Source organism: Salvelinus alpinus, chromosome 20 (assembly GCF_045679555.1).
Source record: "Salvelinus alpinus chromosome 20, SLU_Salpinus.1, whole genome shotgun sequence".
In the NCBI taxonomy this organism is placed as follows: Eukaryota; Metazoa; Chordata; class Actinopteri; order Salmoniformes; family Salmonidae; genus Salvelinus; species Salvelinus alpinus.
In genome coordinates this window covers 42,018,403-42,045,822 of record NC_092105.1, presented here as the reverse complement: position 1 = coordinate 42,045,822, position 27,420 = coordinate 42,018,403, and the positions used below count along the sequence as shown (strand labels likewise).

General features: G+C 41.9%; 1 protein-coding gene across 11 annotated transcripts in view; it reads left to right on the top strand.

Annotated features, from left to right (window-relative positions):
- Positions 1-27,420, top strand: part of LOC139546930 (protein TANC1-like) — a 303,586-nt gene that overhangs the window by 207,747 nt on the left and 68,419 nt on the right. For 10 of the 11 annotated variants that reach the window (XM_071355901.1, XM_071355900.1, XM_071355905.1 and 7 more), the window contains 4 exons: positions 4,108-4,230; positions 5,824-6,105; positions 7,681-7,838; positions 26,169-26,400. In XM_071355901.1, coding sequence (XP_071212002.1) covers positions 4,108-4,230; positions 5,824-6,105; positions 7,681-7,838; positions 26,169-26,400 — 795 coding nt within the window. The remainder of the gene's footprint in view (positions 1-4,107; positions 4,231-5,823; positions 6,106-7,680; positions 7,839-26,168; positions 26,401-27,420) is intronic. The other variant, XM_071355903.1, reaches the window with a different exon arrangement.

Here is a 27,420-nt window from a genome sequence, read left to right as displayed (position 1 = left end):
AATAGAACTGTTTGGCCATAATGACCATCGTTATGTTTGGAGGTAAAAGGGGGAGGCTTGCAAGCCGAAGAACACCATTCCAACTGTGAAGCACGGGGGTGGCAGCATCATGTTGTGGGGGTGCTTTGCTGCAGGAGGGACTGGTGCACTTCACAAAATAGATGGCATCATGAGGGAGGAAAATTATGTGGATATATTGAAGCAACATCTCAAGACATCAGTCGGGAAGTTAAAGCTTGGTCACAAATGGGTCTTCCAAATGGACAATGACCCCAAGCATACTTCCAAAGTTGTGGCAAAATGGCTTAAGGACAACAAAGTCAAAGTGTTGGAGTGGCCATCAGAAAGCCCTGACCTCAATCCCATAGAAAATGTGTGGGCAGAACTGAAAAGGCGTTTATGAGCAAGGAGGCCTATAAACCTGACTCAGTTACACCAGCTCTGTGAGGAGGCATGGGCCAAAATTCACCCAACTTATTGTGGGTAGCTTGTGGAAGGCTACCCGAAACGTTTGACCCAAGTTAAACAATTTAAATTTAAAGTGTATGTAAACTGCTGACCCACTGGGAATGTGATGAAAAAAATTAAATCTGAAATAAATCATTCTCTCTACTTTTATTCTGACATTTCACATTCTTAAAATAAAGTGGTGATCCTAACTGACCTAAAACAGGAATTTGTACTTGGATTAAATGTCAGGAATGATGAAAAACTGAGTGTATATGTATTTGGCTAAAGTGTATGTAAACTTCTGACTTCAAATGTACACTAGTACACTACTTTTAACAAAACCCCTATGGCCATGTGGCACTCTGTTCCCTATGTAGTGCACTACTTTTGAGAATAGGATTGCCATTTGGGATGTACACAAGTACTGGGGAGTGGTGCACGGGTGCAGGCGAAGCGATGTCCACAGAGCTCGCAACTCAGCTGCCCCCCCCACCCTACTCCGACACAGGAGACAAAGAACAGAGGGATTCAAAGGGCAAAGCTGCACAAAAAATAACCGATTTTCATCAGAAGGGAACCTGTCACATCTGTGGAGGTTCAAAGCTGCTCCCAACATATTCATACACAATATCACATCAACCAGGAATGATCTGCTGCCGGAATAAGAAGAGGAGAGAGAGACGGACTATTGGCACACTGTAGAATATGTTGGGGCTTGAAATAACAAATAAAGAAACATGACTTTACAGCATTACTTTTTGTGTATTTTTCTTCTCTTACGTTAGAGAGGATTGGCCATTTTTGTGTAGCGGGAAATGGTGCAGCCTTCGAGGAGCTCTGTCACAGGCAAAAATGAAAGAGCATCTAATGGCACGGTGCATCTGTGAGACGGCCCTTGTACCACTCTGAAACAAGTTACACTGCCTCCTTGGTTTTAGCACTAACAGACATACGTCTGCTGCGAAGATCTGTGTTGCAGCTTTGTATAAAGGGATACCAATTCCAATGGGTCTACTGAGAGCACGAAGGGGGGGAGGGAGAGAGGTAGAGAAGGGAGAGATGGGATGGTAATCTCACTGCAGTCCACGAATGTCAGCATGGGGCTTGAATGATGCGCTAGAGCTGGATCGCCGCACAGACTTTCAACTTAACTTCTCCCTCCCTCCATCTCTTCTCCTGTCCCCCTCCTTTCTGCCATCTCTCACTCCTCTCTTCCTTACATCATTCACTCTGCGGTTCACACTACCCTCTTCCTCCTCTCTCCCGGTGCCCTGGTTTTGGCTCTTTCTTTTCTCTATCCCTCTCTCTTTCACTTTCTCTCTCCCTCCTCTCCCTTTCCTCTCTCCCTCTCTGTATATTCTGTATATCTCCCTCTCTCAATCTCTCACTCTCTTTCTCCATCTCCCCTCTCTCTCCCTCCACTCTCTCTCTGTGTGACAGCAGTACAGGGAGGATCATTGATTAATTCCTCTGTGAGTCCGGCTGCCTAGTGCAAACTGTAATCAGCTAGGAGAGCAGCTCTCATCACATTCCCGCCTTTCATTTCTTCTTTGGTTTATTCACCCACTTTTTCTCCTCCGCTTGCTAAAAAGTGGGTAGAGGGAACATTCTCAAAAAGCACCTGTATTTTGCACGGAGCGCTGCTAATGCTGTGAGGTAGGGAGAGGGAGAGAGAGCAGTGCCTGTGGACTGCCAAGCCCAGTCACCAGTTGAATGCGGCCAGTGTGCCTGTACATGGATGGGAGCGCTGGGGCAGAAGATTCACTTGGGTACCCTGATGAGCATCCAGCCCACTGGGGAGAATAATTTTCTGGAGCTTTTCCACAAAGGGCCTCCGCCCTGCCTGCCTTTCAGCCTGCCTGCTCCATGCCGGGAGTGTTTTTAAATACCTGCTGCTGTCCTGCCCAGCTCTCTGGCTCTACTGCCGCTGACCGACTGTAAGTAGCTACTTCAGCCTCTAGTGTGGTAATACCGGCGGGGGCCCACTGCCCAGCACTAACAGGTTGGCACTGTTGGGAGCATTGAGCTCAAGTGCAACAAACGGTTTAACATTCTGGCTGCATTGTGTGAAGTGATTTCTCACCGTGCATGCTGAATTAAAGTTATGCTATCCCAGACTTGAGCTCTCATTTATTCTCATTTTGGAGCCGAAATAAAATTCACATCATCAGGCTTGTGAAAAGTGAAACATAAAAGTGGCTGATCGTTGAGTTGTATTTTTGCCTATTAAAGTTATATTGATTCCTATTAAAGTTATATGGATGCCTATAAAGTTCTGTTGATGCCTATTAAAGTTCTGTTGATTCCTATTAAAGTTCTATTGATGCCTATTAAAGTTCTGTTGATGCCTATTAAAGTTCTGTTGATGCGCGCTGCCTTCCCTACGGGTTCCTAATTAGGAGAACATTCCTCCAAGTAAGTTGGAGAAGAGAGTCGCATACTGTCCTGTCTGTCATCCAAGCTCAGCTGAGGCAGATAGAGTAGAGAGAGAGAGAAGGGCTTTGATTTTTCCTGTTAAAGGGACAATCTAGAATTGGTACATCCATTTAGCTGTTTAGCAAAAAAAAAGTGGTGGCTTGTCCGCATTGTTGTTGTTCCTTTAAACATGACAGCCAGGTCTCCATGGTGATTTCATTGTTGCCAGGAACCCTGAAGACCTTGTTTCACGTTGTCTGCATGTTGCTAGAGGATGCCGGCTCAGACGGTAGGTAGAGTTTGAGGTTGAATTTTATATAGCAAACTGCTAGTGTTTATTATCACTTCTCATTCTGATCCAATGATAGGAATTGTTTGCAGTCATTCTTCCTTCATGGCTGTTTCTTCTCCTGTGGCTATAGGCTGCATGTTCTGTGAGTTCTCTCTGTAATGCTGCTGTAGCCTACTGTATGTTTTCATGCAGTAATCCCTGTAGTAAGGCTGGCTTTAGTGAGTAAATGTGTCTGTTGGCTCTGTGTGTTGTGTTCCTGACATCCGTATTCATTCCCTGAGTCCCAAGTGGCACCATATTCCCTATAAAGTGAACTACTTTTCACCAGATGCACTATGGGCCCTGGTCTAAAGTATTGCACAATAAAGGGAATAGCGAGGCATTTGGGACACAGCCTAGTTGTATTTGGGTTGTTACTGTAGCTCAGTTTGTACTCCACCACACTAGGAGTGTTTATGGGGGACAGACCTCCCCTCTCTCTGGATCCTCCTCAGCTGTCAGGTTGGATCAGGGTGGGTAACGGGATTTTAGGGGGGATATTGAATGGATATTGTTCACCTCTCCTGTCGGCCGTACTGTACCTGGCTGCCCAGTGCCCACACCACCTCCAGGGAACTGCCAATGCCAGGGTCCACTGCTCTGGCCCAACTCCCGTTCACTTTCCTCTGCCTAAAATCCTGCCATCGTCACCCTGGATCTGTGTCCCCTCTTCTCTCTACTCCTCTTTTCTCTCTCTCAACATATTCCGGACAAACCCTGGATTAGAATTGATGACTTATTGACATGATTTCCCCTGTGACATGTTTGTCATCATTGGTTTTAGCTGGTGATCATTGTCTGTTCAGGGTCATCTGATCATGTGCATTCACCTAATAAAGGCTGAACTGTGAATCACGTTGTCATTTTCGTGAAAAACACATGATCTCATCGTTTTCTCTCTCTCTCTGTAGCCACCAGTTCCACCAAGCTGGAAGACCTGAGCTATCTTGATGAACAGCGTAATACTCCCCTGCGGACGTCCATTCGGCTGCCCTGGCATAACACAGGTGGGAGGGCACCACAAGACTCCAATGGTACTGTTAAACAGCATGTACACCTAGACTATGTCCTAGTCCCTATATAATTCACTTCTTTTGATCAGGGCCCTTTGTAGTGCACTATATAATAGGGAATAGGGTGCCATTTGGATGACAGCCATACAATAACTAGCTATTCTCCTGGATAGAACAAGGGCCAGCACAGTGCACACCAGAATTATAAACAAAACATAGGGAAAATGTAAACCTATTCCATAGAACACAGAGCAGCATATGCCACATGGCCAAAAGTATGTTCATTAATATGGAGTTGATCCCCCCCTTTGCTGTTGCTACTATTTAAACCTTTTTTAAAGCCCTCTGTTTTCTCTGCCGCTGTCAGTATAAAGTTGTTAGACTTATGTAAAATGTCCCTCTGGACAGACATTTTTGCAACAGAGCATTATGTGTTTGGCTTTCATTAGACACTGTAAGCAGTCTAATAGAAGCATTCATGTTTGTTAAATTGCAAACCTTTGCCATCCACCTCCATGATTTCCATTTAACTGCAGTTGAGCAGCTTCTCCAACTAAACTGCTATTCCCAGAGCTCAGTAGACGGAGGGGACTGGCGGTCGTCGGATAGTACGGCTAGTACTGATTTGTCTCTTTTATGCAGTCAAGGTGTGTGGGAGAGAGAAATAACCAGTGCTGAAGCTAGCTGCCCTGTTAAAGATCACTTACAAATGGTCCAAGCCAATGGAGCTAGCTGGTCATAGCTCGAACTAAAAGATGGAGAGAGAGAAAGAGAGAGAAAGACAGACAGAGAGAGAGAGAGCGAGAGAGAGAGGGAAAATACAGAGAGAGGGGGGAGAGATAGAGAGGGCAATGATGAAGAGAGAGAGCTACAGAGGAAAAATAGCCCACTCTTTCTCTAGCTGTGTGGTGGACACTAACTGCAGTCCAGGCATCTCCTCTCCTCCCCCTCAACAGCCCTGAGAAGAGTGTTTGGCCTGCAGCAGGTGTGTATCGCCTGGCTGACAGTCAGGTCTTATCACACTGCAACCGCCGTAGACAGACAGACAGACAGACAGACAGACAGACAGACGGTGATTTTTTTGTTATGATCAACTGATATTAATGTTCCTCAAATGGTTTGTGAACGAATGGTGTGACAATGAGACACACAAAGACGGTTCAGATGATTACAGGATAAAAATATGTTGATTTCAATCTGATTATCCTGGATGATACTAGGGCTTGGCCTCCGGCATTCTAATTGATCTCTCATCTCGATGTGCGCGTTTGATCTTGCTGTGGCGTGTGTATGTGTCAGGTTTGCAATCCACAGAAATGTTAAACATTGTATCATATTGCGTCATTTTGACTGAGCGCTGGCTTTCAGAGAAAACAGATGAAAGATGTGCAAGGTAAACAGTGCAGGTGTAAACGGTGTTTCAGATGGAGACGTTCCCTAATCAGTGACTGAATTGGTTTCGAGGCTTGGCTTCACGCCAGCTAGGGAGGCGAATAAACTTCTGTCTATTTATTCACTCTCACGCCTAGCTAAATGTATGATTCATTATATATGCCCTCTTTTCTTATGAACTTTCAGTTAGTAAATGTTTGTCTTTTATTTGGTTCCCTCCAGCACGCTTCGCTCCCTACAAGACGGTGGACATCATGCTCAAGCCGCTGCTGTTCGAGGTGCCCAGCATCACCACAGACTCTGTGTTTGTGGGCCGCGATTGGCTCTTCCAGCAGCTGGAGGACGTTCTGAAGGGTGACGGTTGCGAGGAGAGCCGCGGAGCCGTGGTTGTGGGCAATGTGGGCTTCGGCAAGACGGCCATCATCTCCCGCCTGGTGGCGCTCAGCTGTCACGGCGGGCGCATGCGGCAGATCGCCTCTAACAGCCCCAGCTCATCGCCCAAAAGTAAGAAATAACCCTTAGTTACGTTTCAAATGGTTCCCTATTCCCTATTTCGTGCACTCCTTTTGACCAGGGCCCAGGACGTATCCACAGTCACGCACTGCATGGACCAAATGTGACCTAATCCTCCTCATCATCATCATTCATGTTGGGTGTTCTCGTGTAAATAGACATGTCAGGGACTTACAGAAAGGAGATTAGACTGTAGGCTGAAATAATGTGTGGTTAAATCCATCAACATGTACAGTAGTGACATGAAATGTCCAGGAACTGTGTAGCCCAACACGTCAATCATCCAGGTTCTGACAGGAAGTGATACTGATAGGTATAAAGTTTTCACTTGTCTACTGAGTGGCAGAAAATATATGTACACTACCGTTCAAAAGTTTGGGGTCACTTAGAAATGTCCTTGTTTTTGAAAGAAAAGCACATTTTTTGTCCTTTAAAATAACATAAAATTGATCAGGAATACAGTGTAGACATTGTTAATGTTGTAAATGACAATTGTAGCTGGAAACGGCAGATGTTTTATGGAATATCTTCATAGGCGTACAGAGGCCCATTATCAGCAACCATCACTCCTGTGTTCCAATGGCATGTTATGTTAGCTAATCCAAGTTTATCATTTTAAAAGGCTAATTGATCATTAGAAAACCCTTTTGCAATTATGTTAGCACAGCTGAAAACTGTTGTTCTGATTAAAGAAGAAATAAAACTGGCCTTCTTTAGACTAGTTGAGTATCTGGAGCATCAGCATTTGTGGGTTTGATTGCAGGCTCAAAATGGCCAGAAACAAATACATTCTTCTAAAACTGGCCAGTCTATTCTTGTTCTGAGAAATGAAGGCTATTCCATGGGAGAAATTACCAAGAAACTGAAGATCTCGTACAACGTTGTGTACTACTCCCTTCACAGAACAGCGCAAACTGGCTCTAATAGAAAGAGGAGTGGGAGGCTCCAGCATCCCGGAGTCGCCTCTTCACTGTTGACGTTGAGACTGGTGTTTTGCGGGTACTATTTAATGAAGCTATCCAGCTACAATTGTCATTTACAACATTAACATTGTCTACACTGTATTTCTGATCAATTTGATGTTATTTTAATTAATGTACAAAAAATGTGCTTTTCTTTTAAAAACAAGGACATTTCTAAGTGACCCCAAACTTTTGAACGGTAGTGTAATTGTAATGCTACAGACTACTGTATGTTTCTGAATACAGAAGGGCACAGCCTTGGTTACATTGATGTCATTTCTATGCTTTCTCGAGTTGGGAAATGCTGAATACTATATGCTATGCATAAGTCTTCCACACAATCTCACAAGGTTATTCTGTACGAATGAAAATACATTTTCATTGTGAGAGTCAGAACTGATTTGTCAAACATTGAAAAGTTATCAGCTAAGTCCCAAACAGCAGCCAATTCCCTATATAGTGCGCTGCTTTTGACGAGTAAAAAGCAGTGCACTATTGGAATAGGGTGCCATTTAGGATGTAGCCATGGTTGCACCTGAATAGTCTTTACAGTGAGTCTTCCTGTTGATGGACGACCCTGCTTCCCTCCCGCTCTTCCTTCTAGATGGTGGGGACCCCCAGAGCACCGACCTCCCCCTCAGCCATCCCCCTCAGCCTACCCCTCCACGCAGCGCCACCAACACCATGCGGAACAACAGCTGTCCCGGCACCCCTGAGGTCCAGAGACGCAAGGAAGAGGCCGTCAAACGCCTGGCCACCAAGGTACTGGAGGCTCACATTGCCAGATCACAGTTCATAGCCTAACCCAACAATTGTGAATGTTGTTGCTGTGACTTTGTCTGTGTCCCAGATCACCTATAGAGCTCTGGTCAAAAGTAGCACTATATAGGGAATATGGTGCAATTTGGGACATACCCTTTGAGATTATAAAGTAACTTCTGGTCTCTTTTTTAAGTTGGTCATCTGTAAGTTTGCATGGAAATGTATTTATTTCACATGATGGCTTTGGGGCATTGTGTCATTTCACCGGTCAGGTTCAAGATAGACATTTTGTTACTGTGAAGTGCGTCTTGGTGCTCAGAATAGCAAGAAGTCGACGAGAGTGTCTATACCTTAACACTAGAACCGCTAAAGCAGACTGCTCATGAATTTTATTTATTTATTACTCTGCCATTTTTAAGTCATGTCCCCCCCCGTCCTTGTCTTTTCCTAAATAAGTCTATATAACACAGTCGGTGTTAGAATCTTAACATCACAAACATGACTGTTTTATGGTTTTCCCCTGTTGCCCTCCTTCTCCCAAGAGTAGGGCCAGCTCCGCTCCACTCCTTCTTCCGATAGTTGAAAGTGCCCAGCTGATAATCACCCCGATAATTGCTTTGAAACTGAACCTAAACTATACTGAAACTAATTTCACACATAAAACAAAAGATTAAATAAATTAAGTAAAGTATGATGGGGAGAAAGAGGGAGAATGGGTGAGATGATGAGCGAGGGGAAGCAAACGATGCATAATTATATAATCAACTATTTTAAATTAAGAACATGGCGGCCCATTCTATTGTATTGATCCATTCTAATTATAATCTTAAAATGGTACAGTGCTTCAGAAAGTATTCACACCCCTTGACTTTTTCCACATTTTGTTGTGTTATAGCAGGAATTTAAAATGGATTAAAATGCGATTGTTTTGTCACTGGCCTACACACAAGAACCCATAGTGTCAAAGAGGAATTATGTTTTTCACATTTTTACAAATTAATTAAAAATAAAAAGCTGAAATGTCTTCAGTCAATATGTATTCAAGCCCTTTGTCATGGCAAGCCTAAATACAGTTGAAGTCGGAAGTTTACATACACCTTAGCCAAATACATTTAAACTCAGTTTTTTATCATTCTTGACATTTAATCCTAGTAAAAATTCCCTGTCTTAGGTCAGTTAGGATCACCACTTCATTTTAAGAACGTGAAATGTCAGAATAATAGTAGAGAGAATGATTTATTTCAGCTTTTATTTCTTTCATCACATTCCCAGTAGCAGTTTACATACACTCAATTAGTATTTGGTAGCATTGCCTTTAAATTGTTTAACTTTGGTTTAAACATTTCCAGGTAGCCTTCCACAAGATTCCCACAATAAGTTGGGTGAATTTTGGGCCATTCCTCCTGACAGAGCTCGTGTAACTGAGTCAGGTTTGTAGGCCTCCTTGCTCGCACACGCTTTTTCAGTTCTGCCCACAAATTTTCTATAGGATTGAGGTCAGGGCTTTGTGATGGCCATCTCAATACCTTGACTTTGCTGTCCTTAAGCCATTTTGCCACAACTTTGGAAGTATGCTTGGGGTCATTGTCCATTTGGAAGACCCATTTGTGACCAAGCTTTAACTTCCTGACTGATGTCTTGAGATGTTGCTTCAAAATATCCACATAATTTTTGCACCAGTCCCTCCTGCAGCAAAGCACCCCAACAACATGATGCTGCCACCCCCGTGCTTCACAGTTGGAATGGTGTTCTTCGGCTTGCAAGCCTCCCCCGTTTTCCTCCAAACATAACGATGGTCATAATGGCCAAACAGTTCTATTTTTGTTTCATCAGACTAGAGGACATTTCTCCAAAAAGTACGGTCTTTGTCCCCATGTGCAGTTGCAAAGCGTAGTTTGGCTTTTTTATGGCGGTTTTGGAGCAGTGGCTTCTTCCTTGCTGAGCGGCCTTTCAGGTTATGTCGATATAGGACTCGTTTTACTGTGGATATAGATACTTTTGTACCTGTTTCCTCCAGCATCTTCACAAGGTCCTTTGCTGTTGTTCTGGGATTGATTTGCACTTTTCTCACCAAAGTACGTTAATCTCTAGGAGACAGAACGCGTCTCCTTCCAGAGCGGTATGACAGCTGCGTGGTCCCATGGTGTTTATATTTGTGTACTATTGTTTGTACAGATGAGCGTGGTACCTTCAGGCGTTTGGAAATTGCTCCCAAGGATGAACCAGACTTGTGGAGGTCTACAATTTTTTTTCTGAGGTCTTGGCTTATTTCTTTTGATTTTCCCATGATGTCAAGCAAAGAGGCACTGAGTTTGAAGGTAGGCCTTGAAATACATCTACAGGTACACCTCCAATTGACTCAAATGATGTCAATTAGCCTATCAGAAGCTTCTAAAGCCATGACATCATTTTCTGGAATTTTCCAAGCTGTTGAAAGGCACAGCCAACTTCGTGTATGTAAACTTCTGGCCACCTGGAATTGTGATATAGTGAATTATAAGTGAAATAATATGTCTGTAAACAATTGTTGGAAAAATTACACAAAGTATATGTCCTAACCGACTTGCCAAAACTATAGTTTGTTAACAATAAATTTGTGGAGTGATTGAAAAAACAAGTTTTAATGACTCCAACCTAAGTTATGTAAACTTCCGACTTCAACTGTATGTTCAGGAGTAAAAATGTGCGTAACACAAGAACTGACTGGCCTTTCAGCCTATTATTACCTGCTATGGAACGTTGCCGCATTTCAACCCGCAAGGTGCGCAAACATAAGCACCAAGGCTTGTTAAATAGTGAAGAATCAATTGTAAAGCATGATATGCATGAATAAATATTTGTGGAAATGCACAGTATATCCATGTAAAAAATATAACAACAATATTTTTGTGTTTAGATAGAGTCAAGGATATGTTTTTTATAAATATCCAAATTCCTAGTGAAAATGTAGGCCTAAAGCCAATTCTTGACACTTCCAACCAATGACTCATCAATATTCTAACGGTTTAATAAATACATTTCATATATGCTGTCTGAAGAATAATCATTTGGTGGTGTTTTTAAAGGTCTTAGGTAAAATTAGAAAACCATAAAACTATTATTACAAAGAACATAATTCCATTTTTATTCGTTTTGTTACTCTAGGCTATAAGTAATAACGAAATATCACTAGTTCATCCATCACAAAGAAGTCCGTAATAATTTCGTTTTGTCAGGTCTAAAAAAACATGTGGAATTAAGAAAATGTATTTAGAAGAAAATAGAATAGTGAATTTGGTAATTTGCTGAACGCATGGATTGTGCAGATATTCTTGGAAAAAGTGACGTTTGAAAATAGAATTGCACCTCTGAATTTTGAGAGTTATTTGACAAATGTAAGTGTCATAGAAACTGCAGAATAGGCTCTTTTTGATACTATATAGAAATCAAAACGTTTTACCTGCATGTGACTCTGAAAGACGATTTGATAAAGTGAGGAAACACCGTGCACCCGGCCCCCTTGGTTAGCGCGCACTGCACCCGGCCCGCCACAGGAGTTGCTGGAGCGCGATGAGACAAGGACCAAACCCTCCCTAACCCGGACGATGCTAGGCCAATTGTGCGTCGCCCCACGGACCTCCCGGTCGCGGCCGGCTGCGTCAGAGCCTGGGCGCGAACCCAGAAACTCTGGTGGCGCAGCTAGCACTGCGATGCAGTGCCCTAGACCACTGCGCCACCCGGGAGGCCCCAATCGAGTCTATATTCTAACTCTTATGTGTGAAATCAGTTTAGGTGTAGTTTCGATGGGCCGGCTGTGCAGGCTGACTGACATTGTTTGCTTCCCCGCGCTCATCAACTTGGATAGTCAAGAATATGTTTTGCATTATTCTAAAGGCCTACTGCATGTTTTTGTAGAATGTTTTTCTTTCCCTTACAATAAATGTGATTAGTAATAAAAAACAGTCCCATAATGGCTTATTTTTACAAAGTAAAACTTAAAACAGAATGGTATCAGGTGCGTGGTCAAATTACTAACATGTGCACCAACGATGATAAATAGGCATAACACAAACTCATCATTACACTATTGTTGTTCGAAATTAAATCAACATCTTCTCCCTCCTTACCATTTAGTTAGGCCTCATTTAAATGTGATTCTAAAGTAATGTGCACAATTATCTCCTTTCATCCATTTGTCATTCATTCAGTGGGCTGGCATTGTTTGCCGCCCTTCCCTCATCAATTAGGATAGAGTCAAGATATGTTTTGCGTTATTCTAAAGGCCTACTGCAACACGTAGTTATAGTAAATAAAACAATCCCATATCAGCTTATTTTTTCAAAGTAAAACAAAAGAAAATGATATCAACCCGCAAGGCGCGCAGTCAAATTATTTGCTATAAAAATGAGCGCTAAAGCTGACAAATAGGCATAACAAACTCATCATTACACTATTGTCTTTCTAAATTAAATCAACCTCTTCACCTTCCTTGTCATTCAGCTAGGCCTAATTTAAATCAAATTGTGAAGTAACCTGCACAATTATCGCCCATTCATCCATTTGTCATTCAGTGAGGCGCATTAGCGCCTGGCTTGGTACCAACATCCTACAGTGCATTTGTCTTGGCCCATTAAGGTGGTACTAGGTGTGGAAACAACAGGTAAAAGAGCTCTAAATACTTTTCAGTTTGGCATTTAAAGATTCTGAGAACTGAGCAATGTAAAATGCAAACATTTAGTAAAAGTCAGGGAAGGAGCAGGAGGTAGCTTTTTTTTTTGCCTGTTTGTTTTATTTACAAATCAAACATCAGTGGCTGTTGACCTATGGCGGTTCTAGTGTTAACAAGTCACATAAGTTGCACTCTGTGTGCAATAATAGTGTTTTACATGATTTTTTAATGACTACCTCATCTCTGTATTCCACACATGCAATTATATGTAAGGTCCCTCGGGAGAGCAGTGAATTTCAAACACAGATTCAACCACAAAGACCAGGGAGGTTTTCCAATGCCTCGCAAAGAAGGGCACCTATTAGTAGATGGGTAAAAAAAAGCAGACCTTGAATATCCCCTTGATCATGGTGAAGTTATTAATTACACATTGGATAGTGTATCAATACACCAAGTCACTACAAAGATACAGGCGTCCTTCCTAACTCAGTTGCCAGAGAGGAAGGAAACTGCTCAGGGATTTCACCATGAGGCCAATGGCGACTTTAAAACAGTTACAGAATTTAATGGCTGTGATAGTTGAAAACTGAGGATGGATCAACAACATTGTAGTTACTCCACAATACTAATCTAATTGACAGAGTGAAAATATTTTCCTGAATACAACAAAGTTATATGTTTGGGGCAAATCCAATACAACAAATTGCCACTCTCCATATTTTCAAGCGTAGTGGTGCTGCATCATGTTATGCTTGTAATCGTTAAGGACTGGGGAGTTTTTCAGGATAAAATATAAATGGAATGGAGCCCAGCACCGGCAGATTTCTAGAGGAAAACCTGGTTCATTCGGCTTGCCACCGGACACTGGGAGATTAATTCACATTTCAGCAGGAGAATAACCTAAAACACAAGGCCAAGTCTACACTGGAGTTGTTTACCAAGAAGACAGTGAATGTTCCTGAATAACCAATTTACAGTTTTGACTTAAATCTTCTTGAAAATCTATGGCAAGACCTGAAAAAGTTTGTCTAGCAATCACCAACAACCAGTTATTGACATAACTTGAAGAATTTTGAATAATGGGCAAATGTTGCACAATCCAAGTCTGGAAAGCTCGTAGAGGCCTACCCAGAAAGACTCACAGCTGTAATCGCTGCCTAAGGTGCTTCTACAAAGTATTGACTCAGGGGTGTGAATACTTATGAAAATTTGTTATTTCTGTATTTCATTTTCAATACATTTGCAAACATTTCTACAAACATGTTATTACTTTCTCATTATGGGGTATTGTGTATAGTTGAGGAAAAAACAATTTAATACATTGTGAATTCAGACTGTGGAATAATTGAAGGGGTATGAATACTTTCTGAAGGCACTGTATGCACCCTGTATCAGTCCACCGAATCAAAGCAGTCTTATCAGTCTCCTTCGGGCTATTTGGAGTCTGCTACACAGTGAGAGCGTGCGTCATTTTACATGCTGAGCGGCTTTCAATATCTATGAAAATATCCACATCGGGCAGCAAGTGATCGAGAGTCAGAGAATGTGGTGATGGGGCTTGTGGAACCTGACGTTGGCAAGGGGAGAAATGTCACCATGAACAATTTCCTAACTTCACTGTCATTGGTGAACAATTTGCTTGCAAAGAAAACTAATCTGGCCGGCACCATGAACAACTGAAATCCAACTGATGCCAATGTGTGAAGATGCACACAATATAAGCACGAGCTGACAAAAAATTTGACTCACTGCCTCAATTTGGTCTTATGTAGAAAAATTTGAAATTGTGTTTTTTACATTGGATAAAAGGAGAGACTCGGAGCTAGAAAATTGTATATCATACACTACAGTTGAGGAACAATGGGAAAGTAATTCTGTTTTGAAAGTTGATAAACTTGTAACCCCACTTTTGAGAAAATGTTCCTTGAATATTATGGTACACCTACTGGAGTGCTCTTCTTTGTCTACACCATTCAGCATCGTTCACACCCTCTTAAGACTTAGCCCCACCCACCTCTTTAAGGATTCACTTGTGAGGCCATGTGCCAAACAGAGTCAGTAGTGTAGTAAACAACCAAAGATTTCAAGTCTAAAAGTGATAAAAGTAATAGAAAAAAGTAGTAGTAAAAATACACTTTATCTTGTCCTTGGTCTATATCCTAATCTGAATTTGGTGCAGGTCATGTTGTTCTTCACATTACCGTCTCTGGTAAACACACTATATCAAGTAAAATCAAAGTGTATTTGTCACATGCAGAGGATACAGAAGGTGTATACAGTACAGTTACTTGCATATTTGCATAGTAGCAATATCAAAAATAGTGTTGAGATAAAAAATATTGTATAAATATTAGATTCTTACTCAGACACACTTCTCTAAATTGATGGGTCATGCGAAAGAAATACTATAACCACCCACCAGCCACATCTAGCTAAGTGGATGGGTCACTATTGTCTAGACATGTACAGTGCATTCGTAAAGTATTCAGGCCCCTTCACTTTTTCCACATTTTGTTACGCTACAGCCTTATTCTAAATTTGATTAAATCTACACACAATATCCTATAATGACAAAACTAAAACAGGTTTTTAGACATTTTTTATATATATATATATACCTTATTGACATAAATATTTAGACCCTTTGCTATGAGACTCGGAAGAAGGGCCTTGGTCAGGGAGAACCCGAGGGAGTTCTCTGCAGCTCTCCACCAATCAGGCATTTATGGTAGAGTGGCCAGATGGAAGCCACTCCTCAGTAAAAAGCACATGATAGCTCGCTTGAAGTTTGCTAAAAGGCACCTAGATGACTCTCAGACCATGAGAAACAAGATTCTCTGGTCTGATGAAACCAATATTTAAATCTTTGGCCCGAATGCCAAGCGTCACGTCTGGAGGAAACCTGGCAACATCCCTACGGTGAAGCATGGTGGTGGAAGCATCATGCTGTTGGGATGTAGCGGCAGGGACTGAGAGACTAGTCAGGAAGGAGGGAAAGGTGAATTGAGCAAAGTACAGCGATATCCTTGATGAAAACCTGCTCCAGATTGCTCAGGACCTCAGAATGGGGCAAAGGTTCACCTTCCAACAGGACAACAACCCTAAGCACACAGCCAAGACAACACAGGAGTGGCTTCTATACAAGTCTCTGAATGTCCTTGAGTGGCCCATCCAGAACCCAGACTTGAATCCGATCAAACATCTCTGGAGAGACCTGAAAATAGCTGTGGAGCGACGCTCCACATCCAACATGACAGCGCTTGAGAGGATCTGCAGAGAAAAATGGGAGAAACTCCCCAAATACAGGTGTGCCAAACTTGTAGCGTCATACCCAAGAAGACTCAAGGCTGTAATCGCTGCCAAAGTGCTTCAACAAAGAAGTGAATAATGGGTCTGAATACTTATGTAAATTCTTTTTAATACATTTGCAAAAATTTGAAATCTTATTTTGGTTTGTCATTAGGGGGTATTGTGTGTAGATTGATGAGGGGAAAAAATAACAATTGAATCCACTTTAGAATAAGGCTGTAAAGTAACAAAATGTGGAAAAAGTCAAGGAGTCTGAATACTTTCCAAATGCTCTGTACATGTCTAGACACGTTGTGTCAAGTCACTCTGGTTCACACTGATCGTAGTAGTAGTCCATAATACATTTTCCCCACTGATCTTTGTCTATAGCGCCTGCTAAAATTCAGGACAGTAATGTTGTTTAGTGCAGTCCATGTTGTTGAGGGCAGTCCAACGTTATATCTTTCAAAAAAGCAGCGGTAGCCAGGATTATCTCCACATACTGGGCAGCACACATTATAGACAGAAACATTCTATATGGCAGACCAATCCAAACTCATTTCTCGGCATGTCCAGCCCATCCATTATCTCAGCTAATCATGGCTAGCGGGAAGGTCCCTGTCTTTTTCAGTGGATTAACCAACTAGGCTCATAATTTAACAATTCTATTTGTATTTACAGATGGCATACAAGTTTATTTTTAAGGCACATGAAAGTTCACATGTTCCCGAAGGCATTTTGATAAAGAATTTAATAAAACATTCAAATTGACAGTTATATTCATTATAATGCCACTATTGCTTTTGTGCCGAGTTTCACTATTTATAAAGGTCACTTGGTGCTTATTATGATGTTTTGGCTACTGATGTTTTCATCATTTCATCAGTTTTGCAGATGCACGAATTCTCTTCTCTCTGTCTACTTCTTCTGTCCTTCATTTCATCCCGCTGTAGATTGGGGAGGGAGGCTGTGGCGCCTCCCTGAATCATGTCCTTTCATATCGAGGCTGGGTTTCCTTTAGTATTCATGAGGTTTCGTCAAAAAAACATAACAGACCGTGTGGCACTCAGTTGATTTATGTTTGTTTACATTAATTTATTTGTATCTTAAGCGAGTTAATTAAAACATGTCCCTGGGGTCCTGGATGTTTATTGAAGACAATCACACAGAGTCCCCATTTAAATGAATTCTCACATCATAGGCCCGTTTGATTTGCAGCGAGCACTGAGCTTAGTTAAATAATCATTCCTCTTGATTCTCCCTCATCAAATGGACTTAAAATCCAATGCGAAGTCACTCAGGCCCAATTTTCACCTTGGCGGCTCCAATACAATGGAGAGGGAGAGAGTCAGAAGCTCATTCTGGATCCTTAACATGTTGTGATTGCTACTGCACACTTCTGTCACTCACAGAGATAGGCAAATGATGTGTCGGCCAGACTCCCCTAGGAGTCGTCTCTGGCTGCGTCCCAAATGTCACCCTATTCTCTATATGGTGCGCTACTTTTGACCAGCGTCTTATGCACAATAAAGGGAAATAGTGTGCCATTTGCCAGGGTAACATTTGTTTTTTATATATATATTTTTTTTACCTAGGCAAGTCATTTAAGAACAAATTCTTATTTTCAATGACAGCCTAGGAACAGTGGCTTAACTGCCTGTTGAAGGGCAGAACAACAGATTTGTACCTTGTCAGCTCGGGGATTTGAACTTGCAACCTTTCAGTTACTAGTCCAACGCTCTAACCACTAGGCTATCCTGCCGCCCAAGAAAGACACATTGAATATATGTGTTGCCACCCTAGGGTCACACACTACTCATAAAGCAAATTTAGAACTTTTATTAATCAAAAACATAAAATACCGTCATACCATCAACATTTTGAAAAATACCATGATATGATATATTGGCCATATCGTACATCACTGGGCCGAGCTCCGTACAATCCAGTACCTCTATGTCAGATGTGCCAAAGACTCCAGCCACCCAAGCCATAGACTGTTATCTCTGCTGCCGTCCGGCAAACGGTACCGGAGCATCGGCTCTGGGACAAACAGGCTTCGAGACAGCTTCTACCCCCAAGCCATAAGACTGATATATAGCCATACGTCTGCTAAATACTGTAGTTAATTAATAGTTACCTGTACTATCTGCACTGACCCTATCTTGCATTGACTCTATGCACACTCATAAGACTATTCTGTATATACACACTATATACACTGACACTCACACAAAACCCACACATTCACTACACACGCACACACATACAGTACCAGTCATATGTCAAAGGGAAATGATGTTTTTTGAAATGTTTACAAAGTTAATTTGTGGAATTTCTTTGCTTCTTAAGGCGTTTGAGCCAATCAGTTGTGTTTTGACAAGTTGGATGTGGTATACAGAAGATAGCCCTATTTGGTAAAAGACCAAGTCCATATTATGGCAAGAACAGCTCAAATAAGCAAAGAGAAACAAAATAAATTCCACAAATGTACTTTTAACAAGGCACACCTGTTAATTGAAATGCATTCCAGGTGACTATCTCATGAAGCTGGTTGAGATCAAGGCAAAGGCTACTTTGAAGAATCTCAAATATAAAATATATTTTGATTAGTTTAACACTTTTTTGGTTAATACATGATTCCATGTGTTATTTCATAGTTTTGATGTCTTCACTACAATGTAGAATATGTAAAAATAAAGAAAAACCCTGGAATGAGTAGGTGTGCCCAAACTTTTGACTGATATATATATATTTATTTATTTATTTATTTTATTCACAAAAGTAGTGCACCGGGCATTTAATAATCCTGTATTAGTGAACCGATATGCAGCATGGGCAAACCTCCCCCCCATTGGAGAAAGACATCGCAGCACCCCCTACCCCCAAACTACTTCCCCACGGCTATGCTTTGAGGCACCCTGCTGAGGTTTGTAAGTGATTACAGCTTATATATTCAGTATTCACCACCTATTTTCATTTCACAGAGTTCCCCTTCCCACTTTAGAAATATACATCTGTCATTTTGCTTCTGTTGTTTTGAGAAAAAAGATATGCCACATGCACCTTGCAGCTTAGCATGCCATTTACAAACATTACTGTATGACTTTTAGAAATACTTAAATATGACTAAAACATTCCAAGCCGTTTCATTCACCCTTGTCCCTAGTGCTGTTACATCACATGAATGGTTCAGATTCAGAGTGGCATGTTTTCTTTCTTCATGTCATGACTGAAGTTATTTCAATAACACATGTTTTTAACACTCCTTGACATCATAATGACCTTCCACTCCTGCACTGGATGGATTGAATCAGTGCGGTACTAACACAGGATAGTATAACGTGAGATGACGAGGCGGCAGGTAGCTTAGCGGTTAAGAACGTTGGGCCAGTAACGCTGGTTTGAATCCCTAAGCGAACTAGGTGAATTTGTCAAATCTGTCGATTTGCCGTTAAGCAAGGCACATAACACTAATTACTCCTGAGTGTCTGCTAAATGACAAAAATGACAACAGCAAGCCACTGCTATAGGGAATAGGAAGCCTCTAGGAGCCACGTGCCACTGAATCTGAACATCTTGAAAGCCCCATGCAGTCTTTTTAATTTACTGTATGTGTAATAAATCAGTGTGTGTTTATTTAATGAAAATAATAATAAAAAATATATGTTTAACCCCCTAGAGTGGTTCCGCGGGCCGTGAAAATCAAATTAGCAGTTTTTTTTTGCATTGGATGCGTCTCAATCCACTGCCCTTCCGCATCTGCGGTGAAAGATGGCAGAGCTAGAGCGGTGTTCGTCAGACCATGAGACATCCCGAAAATGTGTCTTCTCACGAAAACGTCTATAGCGTCTGAACGATTTAGCCTACAAACTCTTATGACCCCCCCGATGGAAAGATGAGACTCTCCTGAACACGTACATGTTGTTTTGTTGTAGGACGCCCACAAGTGTCTAGAGACTCGTCTAAAGTCGGTACAGCCAATCTGTCATCTTCTGTATGTAGTGAACAGTTTGGGCTACACACTAATATGACCCCTCTGGAAAGGTGAGTCTCCATTCAGCCACAAGAGCATTAGTAAAGTCGGGCACTAATGTTGGGCGATTGGGTCTGGCTTGCAGTCATCATAACAATTCATCCCAAAGGTGTTCGGTAGGGTTGAGGTCAACCTCAGGCCAGTCAAGTTCTTCCACACCGATCTCAACAAACTATTTCTGTATGGACCTCGCTTTGGGCACAGGGGCATTATGATGCTGAAACAGGTAAGGGCCTTCCCTAAACTGTTGCCACAAAGTTGAAGCCCAGAATTGTCTAGAATGTCATTGTATGCTGTAGCATTAATATTTCCCTTCACTGGAACAAAGGGGCCTAGCCCGAACCATGAAAAACAGCCCCAGACCATTATTCGTCCTCCACCAAACTTTACAGTTGGCACTGTGCATTCGGGCAGGTATTGTTCTCCTGTCATCCTCCAAACAGATGGGGATGCGTGATTCATCACTCCAGAGAACGCGTTACCACTGCTCCAGAGTCCAATGGCGGCGAACTTTACACCACTCCAGCAGACGCTTGGCATTGCGCATGGTGATCTTAGGCTTGTGTGCGGCTGCTTGGCCATGGAAACCCATTTCATGATGCTCCCGGCGAACAGTTCTTGAGATGACGTTGCTTCGAGAGGCAGTTTGGAACTCGGTAGTGAGTGTTGCATCTCACTACTGAGCCGTTGTTGCTCCTAGACATTTCCAATTCACAATAACAGCACTAACAGTTGACAGGGGCAGCTCTAGCAGGGCAGAAATTTGATGAACTGACTTGTTGGAATCCTATGACTGTGATACGTTGAAAGTCACTGAGCTCTTCAGTACGGGCCATTCTACTGACAATGTTTGTCTATGGAGATTGCATGGCTGTGAGCTCGATTTTATACACCTGTCAGCAACGTGTGGCTGAAATAGCCGAATCCACTAATTCGAAGACGTGTCCTCATTCTCTTGGCCATGTAGTGTGGCTACACCCCGGTTTAATAATTTACATACACAGCCCTGTTTGGTGGATAGGATTGTCTAGAGTAGGTGTGGCAATTGCAGTCCTCGAGAGAGCCTGATTGGTGTCGCGGTTTTGCTCCAGCCCCAGCTAACACACCTGACTCCAATAATCACCTAATCATGATCTTCAGTTAAGAATGCAATTTGATTAATCAGCTGTGTTTGCTAGGGATGGAGAAAAAGTGTGACACCAATCAGGCCCTCAATGACTGGAGTGCTCTAGAGCCTACCCCGCTTAAGGTGTCGCCTAGCCGAACTCAGCTAGGCGAACCGAATGAGTGTGCACGCATGCTCCCTTAAAAGACCTTCATCTCTCGTTGAATGACAACAAACACTTAATTGAAAAATCACTGCAAAAATGTAAATCTAAATAAGATTAAATATCTTAAATCAAGGCAATATATGCTTGTTTTTTATTTCTTCTTACCAGGCAGTTTTTATGTTAGAGCATTTCACTTGTTTCAAGCTTTTTTGTCCTTAATTATCTTAATAAGATAATATAACGTGTTACTGAGATTGCATTACTGGTTCTGAGTAACTTAATGCTTGAAACTAGAATTACCAGAATTATAAAGCTGTTTGATCAACACTGACAACACTTTGTCAAAGTCAGAATTTCTTATTTCAAGCATCTTATCCTTTTCATCTCTTCACATATTAAGAACAGATAATGACCAAATGGAATCCACTGTTTTATTGTCATCTTACACACAGCAATCATGTAGACAAAATACAGTACAGAACAAAGACAGTACACTTTTCATATCTGGGGAACACACTATGAGTCATTTGAACTGTTGTACAATTCTATTACATCCCCAAGATGGTATTTGACTTGTACATAAGTTTGGCTCTTGTTGCTAATTGTGTAATAAGAGGTAAAATCAACCAGCTTTTCAGCATCCACTAACTCAGTGGCCTGTGCAAGGTGTGGGCCATGACGTTTCTATCAAAGCGTATAGTTTGACATGGTTGACATTCCAAACAATAAAGCCTAGAATCAACAAGAAATAGGTTTTTGACCAGTCTAAATTCTGGCATATAACCATTCAGTACGTTGGCAAAGATCATGGACTTCTGAGTTATGTATTTATTACAATTTATTACAAGCCATTTGACTGATACAGCATGGTTTACTTCATTGAAATCTATGAAGTCTTTTGGCAGCTTTCATATATTTGGTTCTGATTGATCAAAGACTTGCACATATTTTTTAAATTTAGCTTGGAAGCCCATTGTTTAAAGAAACAATGTTTCGACTCGAACCGCATACATATACTGTATGTCTGACCATTGGAACCAATTACTTTATCTGTGATGGCAAATGTATCATATAATGCTGTTTAGGTGTAACATTGAGGCCTGGAAAAAGCTCCTTCCAATACTTCAAATGATTTTCAATGAGTAACTTCAACCTAGACACTGTCGCAATGGAAAGAACAGGTGCAAATACTATCTGTACAATCTCTATTAGCTCAATTATCAGTTGTATATATGCATTGACTTCCAAACTCCAAAACAAATGGCAATATCCTTAGCAGGACAAGCATTTGCCCAGATGACTGTTTTAGTTTACCATCACTTGACGTTAATGTACTAACATAAATTGGGGATGGCCGATCTCTAACATCTAGAGGGGAAACCAAGAATAGCAGAATTCACTGAGTCCAGATCAATCTGCCCTGATACAACAAGATGATTCAAAACACATTTGATTTCCAATGGGGCTACGCCCTCCAGAATTACATGCATAAGGTCTTGCGGAGTTTGTTGTATAATATCAAAGGCTGGGAATTCAACTAACTTGCTCCTTCTATTGATCCCGTATGTTGTTCTCAGGCTGATCAATCAACGACAAAGGGGCGTAGACTTCGGCTTGCCTCAAGAAAATGTTTTGTGTGCACAAACAGCCACATTTTTTTTGTCATAATATATTCACGAACTGCTTCGGATGGAAGGCATGCGGACCCCTTTACCCCTTTAATGTAGGAGGATACATATGCAAATTAAAGATGACTGACTGGTCATTGGTCAGAATAATCAGATCAGATTGTGGTGTTATGCTTTGGGCCAAAAACTCCATCCCACCTGAACAGGCTCTTACACTAAAAGGGCATTATCATAATTTTGACAATTTCAGAGTGTTATTTCGACCTCGTAGTGTGGAAATATCATAACAAAAAACTAGAAAATCTAGTTTTGGACTGCACTGCACCTTTAACATATTTAAACTCTGTGAATCCCTCATACCAATTATGCACTAAACTGCTTTCAACAGCGTCTCTCAAAGGAGCGTTCCTGTGGTGTTGTGACTGCCACGCAACATTGCATTGTCAGTCATCACGGCTAAATGAAAAGGAGGTGCCGCTCTTCAAATTCACCCTCATATCCAGGGCACTCACGGATGAATCCGCAAAGTATTTTATGCTTTTGCAGTTGCAATTAGGCACTGGTTTCGCTTGATTCGCTTATATGAGCACAATCACACTTCAAGGTTTTGTCCCTGAATTGGAAATTAATTACAGTCGATCACGACTCTGAAAACATCCAGTTGTACTGCAGAGAATCACCTAAAAATACTTGACAAACACCAGATGTTCATGTCTCTTTGATGAGGTAGTGGTCTGCATGGGATTTACAGTATGGTCCACATCTGTGAGACATTGTAGCTCAATGTTACTGCATCCTTCCTCTCAGGTTACTACAGAGTAGCTGTACAGTGAAACAGTTTCTGATTAGCAAGTCTCCTCTCTTTCATTCTAATCCATCCACAACAATGGACATCTACTTACCCCACGCCCAGTGTCTAACGGCATTGTGTCTCTCTCACAGCAGTATGTCATATCGAATACAAAGCTAGGTTTTTTGCTCCGATACAGCTCTTCAATATTCAGATTTTTTTTGTCAGTAGCAGCTCGTTTGACTTAATTGTCTCAGTGTGAGAAATGTCTTGGCAGCAGAGCTAGTAACAGTACTTTGGCAATGGTCCTTGCTTCTGCCGCTTTATTATTATGCCCAGTGAAGAAGTGGAATTCTCCACCACTTGTGAAGGCTCTGTAGATTCATCATGTTAGCTTGGCCGTCTCTCTCAGAAGGCTGCGTTGGTCCAGGAAGTTTACCCCCGAGGAGGTGTAGGACAAGCCATCCCTGTTAACCCCGTCTGTCCAAACAGGAAAGAACGCCATCCGTCAAGCAGACGATTCAATAATAATTTGATCATTTCATTGGAAATTATGAAGGAAGCAGCCGTAATGGCGGCGGCCAGGCCTGCGCCTCAAGGTCCTCCTTCCCTCGTCCTAGGCCACAATCGTGTGCCAACTTCCTCTGCCATTTAGATCTGTGACAGAGATCATCATGAGAGCACTACTTTGTTACAGTTAAAGTGCTTACTCTTGTTTTATCTGTTGCGAGGGTTATATTTGTCTCATTTCAAATCAGACTATTTGGGTGTGATTTACTCACAGGTCGCATCCAAGAAATTTGCATGGGACATATTTATACTATATTTCTCATCTGATAGTGAATGTGCGGTTCTGAGACTGGGGTGTAAAGTGTCTCGGCTCCTCCAGGTTTGATTGTAATTAGGAGACAGAGAGAGAGAGAGAGAGAGACAGATGCACAGGGTCCCACAGCCCTTCTCCCATCCCCCAACCCCTGTCCAAGTCAGATGTCCGCGAACACAGCAGAACCTGTTCAGTACAAGGCACAGGCAGCACATCCTACTTTTAGAGCTCCACTTGGGAGACAGTATTTGGGGAGGTTAGTTGAGGTCGTTGAGCAATGCTTCAACCAGTTCATCATCTGGGTAGGGGATGCCACCTGGGTCATATTCATTAGTGCACAACATAGCAAAATGTTTTGCAATGGAAAACTTAACAAATATTTATTGTTGGACAAATCCAGGTAGACCCCTATCCGTTTCAGCCTGTTTGCTTCCGTTTCGTTCCTAGTGAATACAACCCTGCTCAAGTGGACTGGTGTGGGTTATAGCCTAGTCAGACGATTGCGTATGAAGGTCACAATACAAGGGCATGCCTTCAAGTCCCAGCTTTGATTTCATACCAACAAATAGCTACTGTATTTTCTCACCGCCAAATTCCATTGTATAATGGCAAAAGTGGAATGAGGTCAGGGCTGGCTTAGTCTATATACCGAACTGATGTATTTAGGGACCTATAAAAGGGGAGTACGCGTAGATGCTAATGATAACCGTCTTCTGGTAGAGATGCGAAAGGCTTTCCCATAAATCTTCCCAAATAAATGTTAACTACAAAGTAGCCTATGCCTACCTGGCAGAATGATTTCATGATTATTTGCATCAATCCAGTGATTCAGGCCAAAGAGTTCAATCTTGATTTCATCAGACCTTTAGGTGCCTTTTGGCAAACTCCAAGCAGGCTATCATGTGCCTTTTACTGAGAGGTGGCTTCCGTCTGGCCACTCGACCATAAAGGCCTGATTGGTGAAGTGCTACATAGATGGTTGTCCTTCTGGAAGGTTCTCCTATCTCCACAGAGGAACTCTGGAGCTCTGTCAGAGTGACCACCGGGTTCTTGGTCCTCTCCCTGACCAAGGCCCTTCTCCCCCGATTCAGTTTGGCCAGGCGGCCAGCTCTAGGAAGAGTCTTGGTTCCAAACTTCTTCCATTTAAGAATGATGGAGGCCACCATGTTCTTGGGGACCTTCAATGCTCCAGACATTTTTTGGTAACCTTCCCCAGATCTGTGCCTCGACACAATCTTGTCTCGGAGCTCTACGGACAATTCCTTCGACCCCATGGCTTGGATTTTGCTCTGGGATCTTATATAGACAGGTGTGTGCCTTTCCAAATCATGTCCAATCAATTGAATTTACCACAGGTGGACTGAATACTTTCCGAGTGCACTGTCGGACCGTCACATCAGAACAAACTTTGTTTAGATTTTTTTTGTTGTCTATCTGTTGTTCCATGTAGTTAATCTGCTATTCAATGCATTTCTATTGGCTAATAGTAGCAGTAATGCCAAATTCATTATTTTATATATTTTTTTTATACCTTAACGGTTCTAAAAATTCCAAATCAATATGAAATACAATAATGTAGAGGAATCAGGCAAAAATATAACTGATTTTATAGGGCCCTATGTATTGCATCAAATGCCTTTTAGTCACCAAGCCTATTGGCTTTACAAGAACTTTGAGGTCACACAGACAGCTTAGTAGATTTCTGATGACATAAACCAACAACAATGTAAGCTACTCACAGTTGATGTTGTTGTATGGTTTGGTAATACACCAAAGGTTAACATCTTATACATTTTAAACCACTAAAGTTCCTAAACAATTGTACTCTTTTTTTTCTCCCGTCCAGGTGGTTGCATATCACTACTGCCAGGCTGACAACACCTACACCTGCCTGGTCCCAGAGTTTGTGCACAGTATCGCTGCCCTGCTGTGCAGAGCGCACCAGCTCACCGCCTATAGAGAGCTGCTGCTGAAGGATTCCTATCTACAGAGCATGCTCAGTCTGCGCTCCTGCGTCCAGGACCCAATGGCAGCCTTCCGCAGGGGCGTGTTGGAGCCGCTGGCCAACCTCCGCAAGGGTACGATGCTAAACCAGTTACACCTAGGTTCATTCATATCTGACTGTCTCATTGTCACTGGTGTTCATGGTCCATAATTATGTCTTGAAAGCACACATTGAATCCATACTATAATCTAGGCCTTCAGTGGATCAAGGTTTCTGACAAGTGTATTATAACTGTTTATCGATCGCTCGACAAAACATTAAGTACACTTAGCATCAAGTAGCTCGGTCACGAAAATCAGAAAAGCAATCACATTAATCGTTTACCTTTGATGATCTTCGGATGTTTTCACTCACGAGACTCACAGTTAGACAATAAATGTTCCTTTTGTTCCATAAAGATTATTTTTATATCCAAAATACCTCCGTTTGTTTGGCGCGTTATGTTCAGAAATCCACAGGAAAGAGCGGTCACAACAACGCAGACGAAAATTCCAAATAGTTTCCATAATGTCCACAGAAACATGTCAAACGTTTTTTATAATCAATCCTCAGGTTGTTTTTCAAATATATAATCGATAATATATCAACCGCAAATGTCTTTCACAGTAGGAGAGGGAAAAACAATGGCTGTCCAAACTCTGTTGCGCGAGCAAAACTCATGTGACCACTTGACGAGATGTTATCGTTCTGGCTCATTTTTCAAAATAAAAGCCTGAAACTATGTCTGAAGACTTTGGATTTGGACACCTTGAGGAAGCGATAGGAAAAGGAATCTAGTTCATATCCCTTTAAATACAGCAAAGGGAGGCTATGGAACATGGAGTTTTCAAAATAGAAGCCACTTCCTGTTTGGATTTTCCTCAGGGTTTTGCCTGCAATATCAGTTCTGTTATACTCACAGACAATATTTTGACAGTTTTGGAAACTTTAGAGTGTTTTCTATCCAATACTAATAATAATATGCATATATTAGCAACTGAGACTGAGGAGCTGGCCATTTACAATGGGCACCTTTTCATCCAAGCTACTCAATACTGCCCCTGCAGCCATAAAAAGTTAAATGGGTTAAGTGCTGGCTGTACAGAGGGAGCAT